Raw genomic sequence first — 13,341 nt, forward strand, 5'->3', positions numbered from 1 at the left:
CCGGCATAGTCAATTCTCATTAGAGCTGATTTGGGAAGCACGTTCAAAGAAGACCTAGTATCAACCAAAACACGGGACAAAGTCGTCCCCTTACACTCAATCGAAATATGCAAAGCCTTGTTATGGTTTCTCCCTTCCGGAGGAAGATCACGATCCGTAAATCCCAAACCATTCCCAGCGGAGATATTATTGGCTACCGCCTCTAACTGATTCACAGATATTTCATGCGGGACGTAAGCACCATTCAGGATTCTCAAGAGAGCATCTCTATGACCTTCTGAACACATCAGTAGTTGCAAAATGGAAATCTTTGACTGGGTCTGACCCAACTGCTCAACAACCTTGTAATCAGACTTCCTGATGATTCTCAACAATTCCTCCACATCCTTGGAAGACACGGCACTATCAGGTGCCCCACTCTGAATCGGAGAATTCTGGACACCGGTCACTACTTGTTTTCCTTTGGCCTTAGCCAAGGCATCTGCATTGTTTTGAACAAACTGAGGGGAGAACACCCTACCACTGCGAGTGATCCTACCAGTACCGGCGAAATTATCAGTGTTTGCAACTGAGGCCTCAACAAGCTTCTCTTTAGATGGCTCGCCTTCCTCCTTCGTGCCATAGTAATATACGTCTGAACCATAATGCCAAGGGATGGCCTTCTCACTCTCATATGGAATAGGCCCTGGCACAGTAATCATCAACGCCGCTGGTTGTTCCTCATACGGGATACTGACAGGTATCTGAATAGGCACTTGGATACATATTGGAACAACTGGATCATAAGGAATTGAGATCACAGACACTTCACCATCCTTACTCTTCGCACCTCTTAACCTTCGATAGAACTGAAGAGGACCCTCATCAATCAGCTTTTGTACCATACCTTTCAAATCAGCACAACCTTCAGGTTGATTGCAATTCTCACAATCAACACCACAGCCCGGGAAGATACCGCTATTAATCAGATGTTGCTTCACAGATACAAGAGGAAAAGTCAAACAGCTCACTTCAGATACAACCCTTATCTCTTCACTCTCAATGGCATTCACACCCGAACCTCCGTGAGTAGGCATCGGATTATTGACAATATTGGGTGTAGGAGTGAATTGAATAATCTTTTGATCCAACAAGTCATGGACTTTGTTCTTCAACGCAATGCACCTCTCTGTATCATGCCCAGCGGCACCTAAATGGAAAGCACATCGTGCATTCGCATTGTAATTCGGAGATTGTGTGTCCGGAGCATTCGGAGCATCTCTCAAAGTAATCTTCTCAATCTTGAGCAAATGTTGCAACACCTGAGCATAAGTCATAGGAATCAGATCAATCTTTCTGTGAGGCCTAGTCCTGGGAGGATAGCGATCATTACTGGAACGCTGTCCCTGCTGTTGTTGTTGTTGTGGTACTGGGATCATGACAGCATTAACCTGTGAATTGCTTCTCCCTGAACCCCTTCTTCCATATATAGCATCCGCATTTCCTTCTTTCCTTCTGGCATAACCTTCAGCTTGTTTCTTACCACCCGCAGAATTAGAAGAAGCTCCCAACTGAATTTTCCCCATCTTTAGACCCATCTCAACACGTTCGCCATATCTCACCATTTCAGAAAAGTTAGCTGAAGCACTGCAAGCCAAATAATAGTGTCCAGACAAAGTACTGGTGAACATGTCAATCATCTCACGTTCAGTCATCGGTGGCTGAACTCTTGCGGCTAACTCACGCCATTTCTGAGCGTACTCTTTGAAAGATTCTTTAGACCCTTGAACCAAACTCTGCAACTGGGTCCTGTTGGGTGCCATATCAACATTGTACTGATAGTGCTTAATGAAAGCCTCCACAAGATCTCTCCAAGAATGGATATGGGTGCGTTCAAGTTGAACATACCACTCCAAGGAAGCTCCAGCCAAGCTATCCTGGAAGAAATGCATTAGAAAACCCTCATCCTCAGAATAAACGGACATCTTGCGATAGTATGCTTTGACATGAGTCATGGGACAAGTCGCCCCATTGTATTTGTCAAAAGATGGAACTTTGAATTTTGGCGGGATCCTCACACCGGGAACCAACCCCAAGTCATTGATATCCATGCCCAACACCCCTTTGCCTTCAACAGCCCTGAGACGTTCTTCAATCAGACGATACCTCTCAACTTCATCATGTGCACCATCAGCACTATGCCTCGATACCTGGTCAAAGTTCTCAACATTGAAATCCAAATTACCACGGTTCTGATGATCTCTCCTTACCAAAAACGAGACGGAGGTGGAGGTGGAAACCCGTGATGCTGATTGAAAGGATTATAGTGCCCTCCCACGTGATCAAACTCATTCGGATCATGGTGATCGTCAACTCTACCAGACACATCGTCAAACAGCCCTGGATGCCCTCCATTCTCAGCCCTTCTGGAGTTCTCGACAAGAACTCGCAAGTCATCCTGCCCCTTGGTCACATTAGTCAATGCTTCCATAAACTGCGCCATCTGCGCATTCATCTGCTCTGTCAGTTGAGCTCTCATCTCTGCCATTTGTTCCTGAATCTGTTCCATCTGCCTTCTCTGATTGCTCCTAGTCGGATACAGGTGATTAGCCGTCTTAGCACTCCTTCTGATAACAAAACAGTGAGACATAAGATATAAGACCTGCAAAACCTGCAAATACATGACATGTATGATATATGAATGATATGCATGAAATGTTTGTCAATTTTCAGGTATCCAAGAGTTCATCCCGCTTTCAGATAGGACATAGAAACCCTGATACCGAATATATTTGAACAATAATCCACGCACGAGAATAATTCAGCAAACTGAGCATATTTCATTCAAACATAACCGAGAATTTGAGTTCATACAAACAAAACACATAACCGTGTCACAATGTGCTTATAAAGCATACAAAAGAAATCCAGAACATCAAAATGCGACCCCATCCAACAATCCTGGACATGGGCGACAAACATCAAGAATACACATCAAATCAAACCCCTAGACCAAACAAATCCAAACCACAGCAGCACTAGGATCGTCTGATAACAGAATGAGCTCCTCCATCTCCTCTCCGCTGGGACCGGAGGCTTGCGAGCTCTTCTTCAAGTCGAGCTGACTTGGCTTTCTCTCCCATCAACTGTTGTTCTGAATCCTGCATCCTTCTCTTGCTATTGTTTTCGGGCCTTCGCAACTTCGCACATTCCTGCTTTTTTCGGTACAAGCTTTCTTCCATCAAGTCATGAGATCGCCTTTGGGCACGTGTCATGCTTGAACCTTCACCTTGCGCATGCTTGAGCTTACGAGCCAATTCCGCCTTTTCGCGATCTTGAAAATACCTCTCCAAGCCAACCTCATTGTCCTTTGCTCTTAGTTTGATGTTGTCCGCTTCAATTTGAATATAGAGTTCAGCCGCAACGGTATCAGATAAAACCACGGGAGGTTGCTCATACAATGGACATGACCTCGCAAATGGCAACAACAGATTTGCCACTCTTGCTTCAACCCACTTTCGGTAAGGACCCATAGCAATAGGAACTTTCTTGCTCAAAGTATTCTGATCTCTCTTGTGAACTTTGGTCCAAGCATACGCTATCTTTTCTAGCTCCAGAGGATCTTTACCATCAGCAAAGTACACTGATTCAAACGCTTCTACATCATTCTGAGCCCTTTCCATTGCATATCCCAATTGACGATAGGCGAGTGTGGGATTGTAACTAATGCAACCTCTGGTTCCCATGAGAGGAACGTTGGGATATTGACCGCAACTAGTGATGATGTTCCAAATTTTCCCCACACAATAGTTCCACCTGATGTCATAAGATGTGAGGTTAACAATCCTATCTGACCACTTAAGAGAACTCTTCTTGAGCACAAAAGGTCCTCTCACCGGCAAATGCAACATGAACCACTGATACAGCAATGGAAGACCAGAACCAACGACATATCCTCCCTTCTTACTTCTCGAATGGATCGAAAAATAAGCGTCTGCAAGCAACGTTGGCACGGGGTTTTTGTTCATAAAGACACAAATCGCCGCCAAACTCACAAAATTCTCTCTTGAAGGGAACAAGACAATACCATAAATCATGATAGCAAGCAAACGACTAAAATCAACCCACTGCTCCTTCTTAGCCGTATCCTCAGCCTTACTAATCAAAAAGCTAAGATAGAAACCAGAAACACCTCCCGATGACTTCCAATTTCTTTCCACCTCTTTTATACCCATGTGAAGAGCTTCAGCTATTTTTTCAAATCTCACAACCTCGGGAACTCGAATGAAAGGTACATCATCAGTGATTCGGATATTGAGTATGTAAGAAAACTCCTCGAGTGTTGGCACCAATTGGTAGTCCTGAAATGTAAAACACCTCAACTGTGGATCATAGAACTGAAACAGGGTGATCAAAGCCATTGGATCGAAAGATGTTCTGAGGATGGAGAGCAAATTGCCATAATCATGATTGAAGTCACGGAGAACCTCCCCTTCCAACCGAGAACTCAAACCAATCAACCCCGAAACATCGATATCCGGAATCTTATAAGCTCTGGTGTGCCTTGTACGTTCTTTGACGGTATCAATGGGGATGTCCATCTTCAACTTGGGTGAACTCCTGAATATCCCTGAAAATATGACATGCAAATGCTTATTATTATATACATTTTTTTTTTGCGTTTCTTTTAGAAATAAATATGCTATGATGCAAAGTGGTGGGGCTTGTTGCCGCCCACCAGGCAATCTGGACTGCCGGTAACACACGTAATACAGAGCCAAAGGTTCGGCCCCCAAATGGTATACCACACGGAACACGGAATGTCAACCCACAGAACCAAAGCCCGTAGTCAACAACACACTGGAATAGAACCCAAACTACCACTCGAACAAGAACCATAGTACCCCACGAACAGGAACCAATAGTACACTCGAACAAGAACAGCAGTAACCCACGAACAAGAACAACGGTAACCCACGAACAAGAACCGCGGTAACCTACGAACAAGAACAGTGGTAACCCACGAACAAGATCCGAAGTCACCATCAATGTACCTGTTAAGCAATGATTGATTCCCGCCCCACTCACGGGTAAATCTAGGCCAAGGTAGGTCAAAAAGCCAACAGAGGATCGAATGTAGGCGCTATCATACGATATTGCCTCATTCCACCAAGCTCTGCCCGTGGATACGTGATCAGATCAATCAGGCATACGCCTTCTGTCCGTCACGGCCACTCTATTCCTAGTTCCTATGGTATCACTCATAGCCTGGGTAATGGGCCTTTTACCTCTTGAAACACCCACCCACAGATAGAAATCCAGACAGTCCAGAATATGATGCAGAAAAGTAAAAGCGCACATATAATGCAATGCAAACAGATAAATATGCAAAGCAGTAAAAACACCCAAAGATAAACACACAAGCGCTAGGATCGACTCGCTAGGTCCGGACCAGCAACAGGTCGAGACGTCCCCAGCAGAGTCGCCAGCTGTCGCTACCGCGAAAATTAACAGAGTCGCCACTAACATATTTATCCTGAAAAGGAAGGGAATGCCAGCAAACCACAAAATAAAACAACGGTCTCATGACCAGAGAAAAAGGGTAAGGGAGTCGGTTACGCGAGGGGAAGGTATTAGCACCCCTCGCGCCCATCGTACTCGATGGTATCCACGCTTGTGTCTAAAACTATGGGTGTGTAACAAATCTACGCCTAATCTGAACTAAAATGCATGTAAAATGTAGGGAAAAGAAAGGATTGTGCTCGCACGGGTCCTACCCCGCTGCCTACGTATCTGTTTTGCAGAATCAGAGCTACCGTAGCTCGGCTAACTAATTTTTGTTTGTTTTGTGTTTTTTAGGTGAACGAGTTACATTCACACTCCGCTGCTCGACCTTTGGAGACTTATGCTTGGGAATGGAGCGGAAATAACAAGCTCTTAAGAAAAGAAAATCAAAGAGTGTGGTTTGTGTTTTAAAGAATGCATGAGGGAAACCTAAGCTAAAGGGGGGAAAGCTTGCTACCTAATGTTATCATACAAAGGGTACAAGTCTAAGCTAAGCTATCAACCTACGAGGGAAAAGGGAAAGCATACAATAATATCACACAAACGAGCATCCGCTCGTAAAGCAAACAAACCAACGGTACTGACCGAATGGTAGAAAAGCGGTCTCGCCATAGCCAAGGGGAGCAGCTCAACCCAAGTCAACCAAGCATTAGACCTCGCGAAAATGATCGGGCCATAGACAAGAGGGCGGACCCCTCTCAGCAACCAAGCCGTCACGGATCGTAAAGGAAAAACGGTGCGTGCGTACACCGAGCATCAACGTCGAGCGACGCGAGCTATAGGAAAAGCGGGGGTCCGATTGCATGAACCCTTTACCTGACATACTCGATAACAAGATCTTTTGCACGTTTGGAAGCAAGCAACGCAAGGCGTGCGCCTACCAAACAGACTCGATGAGACTAGGCGGGGGTTGATTACGAACCCTTGACCGCATGCCTTCCATGAGGACTTAACGGAGTGCCATATAGGACTTATTACACCGTGACTCCCTGCCGCAAAGCACAAATATAAACACACCAACAAAAACAGAGCCTCTTTCGAGGGCTTGGCCAGATGCATGTCTAGGTCCTTCTTCTCATGTTATTGGATGATGCGGTAAATTGATAAAGTGCGAGAAAAGTAAAATGAAACGGGATCAATACCAAACGGATGATGATCCGTAAACTAAGGCGAAGCAAAACGAAGAAAGAGAATCCCGCGAGCGAGCTAGCAAAGCAAAAGCAAATGGTCAGCACACCGATTAGCCATGAAAGCACACAAAGGTCGACATGCACGTCGAGCATAATCACGATACACCTGCAAGAGGAACAAGCAAACCAAACAAGCAGATATAAAGTAAAAGGATCGTGTCTCCAAGTCGAGAACACGATATAGATGAATGGGATTGTGTCCGCAAGTGAAGCGGAACACTCGGGTAATAATCGTCAATCGGTGACTATCCAAAGGCCTTGCACACTAGCACACAAGTTAGAGATAACAAACACCGCAATCGGAATTGCGTTATTACTATAAAGCGAAAGGAAATCGACAAGTGAGGTAAACATGAAGTGGACAATGAAACATCAAAGAGAAATCAAACATGAATGATCTACAAACTAATGAAAACAAAGCATCTAGTAAAATAGTACGTCTCATAAGCTTTCCGACGATATAAAGAACGTGCAAATCAGAGTTACGAGTAAAAAGTTATGTAAGATTGAAGTTATAAAAGAAAAACACAAAAATACACACAGGAACCGGTTCCTGCATAGGACAACCCGGTTCCCCATATAAAAAACCAGAGAAGCAACATTTCAGAAAACTGGGAACCGGTTCCCACCTAGGGACAACCCAGTTCCTAGTACAAAAACACAGAGAGTCAAAATTTCAGAAAACTGGGAACCGGTTCCCACCTAGGGACAACCCGGTTCCTAGTATAAAAACACAGAGAATCAAAATTTCAGAAAACTGGGAACCGGTTCCCACCTAGGGACAACCCGGTTCCTAGTGCAAAAACACAGAGAATCAAAATTTCAGAAAACTGGGAACCGGTTTCCACCTAGGGACAACCCGGTTCCTAGTGCAAAAACACAGGGGGGAAAACAACGCAGGAACCGGTTCCCACCTAGGGACAACCCGGTTCCTGGTACAAAAACACAGAAAACCAGCAATTCTGGATTGAGTGGGAACCGGTTCCCGCCTGGGACAACCCGGTTCCTGGCGTAGCAAAACAGGTTTTTATGCATTTTTAAGGCTCCGGAGCCATTCGCACTCAATCCAAAACTGTTCCAACTTGAAATTAGAGCAAACAAACATTGAAAATTCATGCTATAAGTAAATCCGCGAATCAAGTGAGTCACATATCAATAAACATGCTAAGTGCGACGCGTCAAGCAAGGCAAATATTATGCAAAAGCACTACACATGCATTTGTACAAACACTTTGAGTGCGACACAAGTAACATACATGAACATCAACAATTAAGCACACAAGATCATCCAATAATCACGGATTCAAACACGAATATCACAATTCATCATCAACGAGCAACAATTATATGCAATCAACATAAAATCCAAACACAATTCACCTGAACACGACAAATTCGAACAAAGTATGAACAAATTCACCGATCAATCATCATCACTTAATCAAGAACAAGAGGTAGATCTAGATCCGAATTCACATAATAATCAACAATTAAGCACTTAGTTCGAGATCCGAAAGCTTACCGAATGAAGATCTAACCGAAGCGCGAACACGAACACGATACAAACGCGAACACGACACGAATGCGACACGAACTCGAACGAAATCCGGAGGGAGAGAGAGTGAGGGCGCGCGAGATGCAAGGAGAAGAGGAAGAGAAATTCGAACTTCCGATCTTGATTCTACAATCCATGTTCTTGATCTTGAGGAAAATTGATGAATCTTGATGAAAGTTTTATGTGATTTGTGGTTTTGATCTATGAAAATTGAGAGAGAATTGAGAGAAAGTGTTTGTGACAAATTGGTGAATGGAAATTATGAGAGTCCTCCCTTTTGATTTGTGAAGAGAAAAATGTTTATATATTGTCAACGCGAAATGTCCAAATTGCCCTCGGTGCGTCTTATTTTGGCTCGTTTTTAAGGAAACTCGGTTCGGCTCTAAATTTCGGAACTAAACCGATGCCATTGCGAAGATGACCAAATTTGTGACTCGTCGACGCAAGAATCGTCTCAATCCGATAAGCGATGAAGAAAATACGCGCGTTTGAATGGCGAGAAACGCCGATTCATCTGGTCCGACTGTGCAGAATTTTGTGAGTACCGCTCAATGAACTCGATAAAACCCCATCTTCGGCTCAAAATCTGAACGAGCATGTGTGACGAAGAAACGAAGCTAACAAAATTTCCGAGTAAATTCCGCCGGAATGGACTTCATACGATAAAAATCGAAGAAGTTATGAATTTTCAAACTCGGCGCGACATACTCGAAAACACCCTTTTTACCGAAACAACGCGACGATTCTTAAAATTCTGGGAATTTTCCGTGCATAATTGGCCCTCGGTCCGAACATATGAAATCTTGGTAATGATAGTACGGAGCTCCAGTTAAATTTTCAAGTGAATCCGACGAGCGGATTAGGAGATATGAATTTTCCGAGGTCCGAAACCTTACATTCAGCATTGTTTTTCACTACGAAACCTCAAGTAATTTGCAAATCTGGCAACCTTCCTCAAAGAATTGGCTTCCGAGCCGAACACGAAAGTTGTAGATATCGTCGAGACTGTTGGGACAACGCGGGAACTTAGCTCATATCACCTTCCAAATATGACTTGCGAATTTTCTCGTATTTCCACTGTTTAAACCATTTTTCACACCGTTCTTCTTAAACCCATGAAAACTCTTTATTATTTTTCTTCAATTTTTGAATGACGAAATAAACGTCATTATTAACTTATAGCTCAAATAAAGAGGGCAAATTTTTGGGTGCAACACTTGCCAATCAAAACAATGACCAACTGAGCTGCGCGCGCAGCTTGTTATACGTATGCCTCCATTTAATTATATTAAAAACAAACATTTGAAATTTATGAACAAAAAATGGCGCCAAGAACACATCCCCAATTCAAATTTGAAAATTCTGAAAACTGAATTGTTTGGATCAAGTAAGGGGTCTATTTCACTCGATTTTCCATAAGGAACATGATGGTGATCTTTAATTTCATTTATTTCCACTCTAAGGTCATCAATTTTCTGGAAATCGTGAAGAACCCTAATTCTGAAATTGATCATGAAATTGTGTATGTGCAAGATAAATAGCAATTGATTGAGGGTTAATGATCCTCATGTGTGCAGAAACAGAATGATATGTTCATATTTTATTTATGATGCATGGAGAATAGAGTTTTAAGTTTATGAGCACTTACCTTAAAAATGGCAAAACTGAGAATCGAATTCTGCAAATGAGGAGTTCCAGTTGTTGTTTCTTGATCTGGACAACATCAATGGACCTTATGGAGCATGTTTGAATGCTTGGAACAGTTTGAATTCACTTGAGCAAGGCCATGGAACCCGATCTGCAGAAGCTTCAAGTATGGATCGAGCTTGATGATTATGAGGTTACAGGTTGATGGTGAGTGTTTGGATAGTTCATATGAAGTATATGGATGGTGTTTGAAGTGTTAGTTTGGACAGAAATAGCCTGGAATTGATTTTGGCATGATAAGGCTTATTATGTGCATATATGAAAGTAAGGTAGTGATTTTGAGATTTGAGGTGTTTTGGGGTGTGTGAATGGATCAAACACATCCTATATGATGTTTATGAGATGTTAGAACCATCACTTTGGCCATAACTTCAATGGTTTGGAGGTTGAGTTTTCTACCTCTTTGAAAACTATGAAACTTGCAATTCAAGAAAGAAGAGAGAAAACCTATAATTGTGAGGTTTTGGTGTGAGTTTGAAGATGATTTGAACCTCTATTTATAGGCCAAGGATTCTGAATGCAAAGCTCTTGCAAGTTGATCAAGAAGTGATGATTTGGCTTAAGAGATAAAATGGAATCTTTCACATTAAATGCAAATGGTTAAAAGTGACTTAACCATGGTTATTTTGCCAAGCTTCTTATCGCTTTCCATTCTGATCTCAAATCAGAAAATATCTTCAATTATTGCATCTATGCATCATTACTTGGATCATTTGGCAAAATGGTTCATAACTTTGGCAAAATGACTTGAAATTTCAAGTGAAAAGTTCACTAATGTCAAAATTCAAAACCATGGCTACACTCCATATTTTTTCATGCTCTTGGACATTTTGGAAAGCTCATGTTACACACTTCAAAACCCTAGTTGAAAGTTTCTTCAAAACCTTTAAGGAAATGGGTGAAAAAGATCCATGAACTTTGAAGAAAATGAAGTTTTAAGTGAAATTTTCAAAAGATACCAACTTTGAAGCTCCATATCTCCTAAATGATTGATCTCTTGGAAAAAAATTATATGTGACAAAGTTGTTCATTGGATCAAAATCTACAACTTTCATGTTGGAAGTTGTTTTCAGTTTGTAGGTGAAATTTTGAGAAATTCCCTTCCAAAGTTTGGAAAAAACCATTGAAAAACACTTAGAATTTTTCTAAGTATGGAAAGTCAAACTTTTGACTTTTTGATTCTTGATTGATTTTCTTGATTTTCCTTGATCAAATGACTTCATATGTCATATATTAATGATTCAAAACTTCAAAAGTCATGGTTGACCAAAATTCCCCAAAAGTCAATGGTGATCTTGTACAGTTGACTTTTTCAGACGAATCGCGTTTCTGGAGATTTCCAATGAACCAGGCTATCCTCATCAAATGAATAGTATGAATGGATCATATTGAGGCATTAGAGGATATTGAGCCATGATTTGAGTTGTGGCACCATGTCCTGATTAAAAAGGCAGTTGTTCAGTGAATTAGGTCAAAAACCCTAATTGTCGACCTGATGAAATTGATGCTTGTGGATCTTGAATTGAGATGTAATTTCCATTGGATGTTGTCATAGGGATTATTTGAAGATGATTGAAACCTTTGATTGACTTCCTGGGGATTTTTAGGGTTTCCCAAATGTGATCCCTGATTTTAGTCCCTGATAGTTCAAAACCCTAATTCTGATGATTTGAAATTTCACTGTTGATCAATCCTTGTGTAGGAGATGTCTTGAGCCAATGGATTAGGTCAAAATGATGCCCTTGGGGTCTTGAGGTCATGTCCTTAGTCATTAGGTCAAACCCTGAGCAAAAGTCAGGAGTATGCTATCTTCAGTCAAAACCCTAATCTGGTTGATTCAAAGCCTTTGAGTTTGTTGAAGTGAATCTTTGAGGACCAAATGTTGATTGTTGATGAAGATGATTCATTTGAAATGAAGGGGGAACAAAACCCTAATTGATTGTTGCTTGTACTGATGAGTGATTTCTTGTTTAAATTCTGCTGAGTCACAAGTAACAAACACAGGCTATGCAATTTGTTAGAGATGCAAATGATGCATATGCAATGATATGAGGTGGTATCTTAGGTCAAAAATTGGGGTATGACAGATGCCCCTATTTAAGTTTCTTCAACCTGAGACATGAAGATTTAAAATCTTTGTTTTGATAGGGTGGAAGAGACTTAAATATCAGAAAACGCGAATTTTGGACCTAAGATACCAAAATTGCGGATGATGCAAGGATATCTTTACTGAGGGGATATCAAAAACTGACTCCACTGGGGACAAGGGATTGGGAAGGATGTCTCAATCCTTTTTAGGAAGAGAATCCATTTTTGCTTTTCGGGAAAGCAAATGTATGTGTTATACCCCAAAATTTGCCCACATATTTTTCAAGAAAACTCCAATCTGAAAATTAAGGGTCTCATATAATCATGGATTTTTATTTCAACAAATATCCTGACATATGAAATACTTAGTTTTTAATTTTTCTTATACAGTAATTTGGCTTGCAGTTGAATTTGTTCTTACGCAAACGCCAAATACTGTTTATTACTTCACACATGCTATTTATTTATTTACAGATAAATAGTACTGACACAATTGGTACAGAGTTAAAATCTTTTTGCAGGCGCAGAATCAGGAAACTCAGACTGTACTGGTAACAGTATATTAGTTATTTATTATGTCTGTGTTTTTCTAACAAGTCATGTAAATAAACTTTCATTTTTCACATAAAACAAAAACAAAAAAAAACAACAAAAAAGAAAATTAACTTTGACTGTTGATTTTTCACTTTTAACTGCTGTTTCAATACCGGGACAGTCAGTTGACAGCCAAACTGCTGGCAGTACAATTCACGGTGATTTGTACAATCAATCAAATCAATCATTCACAATTCAAATTTCCAAGATTTTTGTGTTAGAAGTCTTCTGAATATCACATGATTAGCAGAAACTCAACACTGCACAAAAATCAGGTACGCTTAACTGCCTCCTATACAGACAGTCCCTAATCAGGGTTTTTCTTGTTTTAACAGGAGCAACAAGTTTTGAGAGCTCAAATGGATTTCATATACATCCATACATCTCAAAGTACCATCATACAAATTTTCAAACTTCAATTCACTCAGACGCACCGTCAGCAGCTCAAACAGTCAACAGACGACCCGTTTGACCAGAAAAGTCAACTGACAGTCAAAAATGAAATTTTTTGTCAAAGTCCATATTTTGTCAAAGGATTCAACATTTGATCATTGGATGATCACAATTCATCAAGGAAAGATCAAAAATCAACAAAACCTTAAGATTCAAAATTAGGGTTTTTGCCTGAAAAGTCAACTCAACTTTGACTGATCATAACTCTCT

At 41.2% G+C, this 13,341-nt stretch overlaps 1 protein-coding gene across 1 annotated transcript; it reads right to left on the minus strand.

The window, feature by feature from the left end:
• Positions 1-3,017: 3,017 nt before the first annotated feature.
• On the minus strand, positions 3,018-4,580 carry LOC131619027 (uncharacterized). Its single transcript, XM_058890170.1, has one exon. The coding sequence runs from the start codon at positions 4,578-4,580 to the stop codon at positions 3,018-3,020; it is 1,563 nt and encodes a 520-aa protein (XP_058746153.1).
• Positions 4,581-13,341: the final 8,761 nt, after the last annotated feature.

Source organism: Vicia villosa, linkage group LG7 (assembly GCF_029867415.1).
Source record: "Vicia villosa cultivar HV-30 ecotype Madison, WI linkage group LG7, Vvil1.0, whole genome shotgun sequence".
Lineage (NCBI taxonomy): Eukaryota > Viridiplantae > Streptophyta > Magnoliopsida > Fabales > Fabaceae > Vicia > Vicia villosa.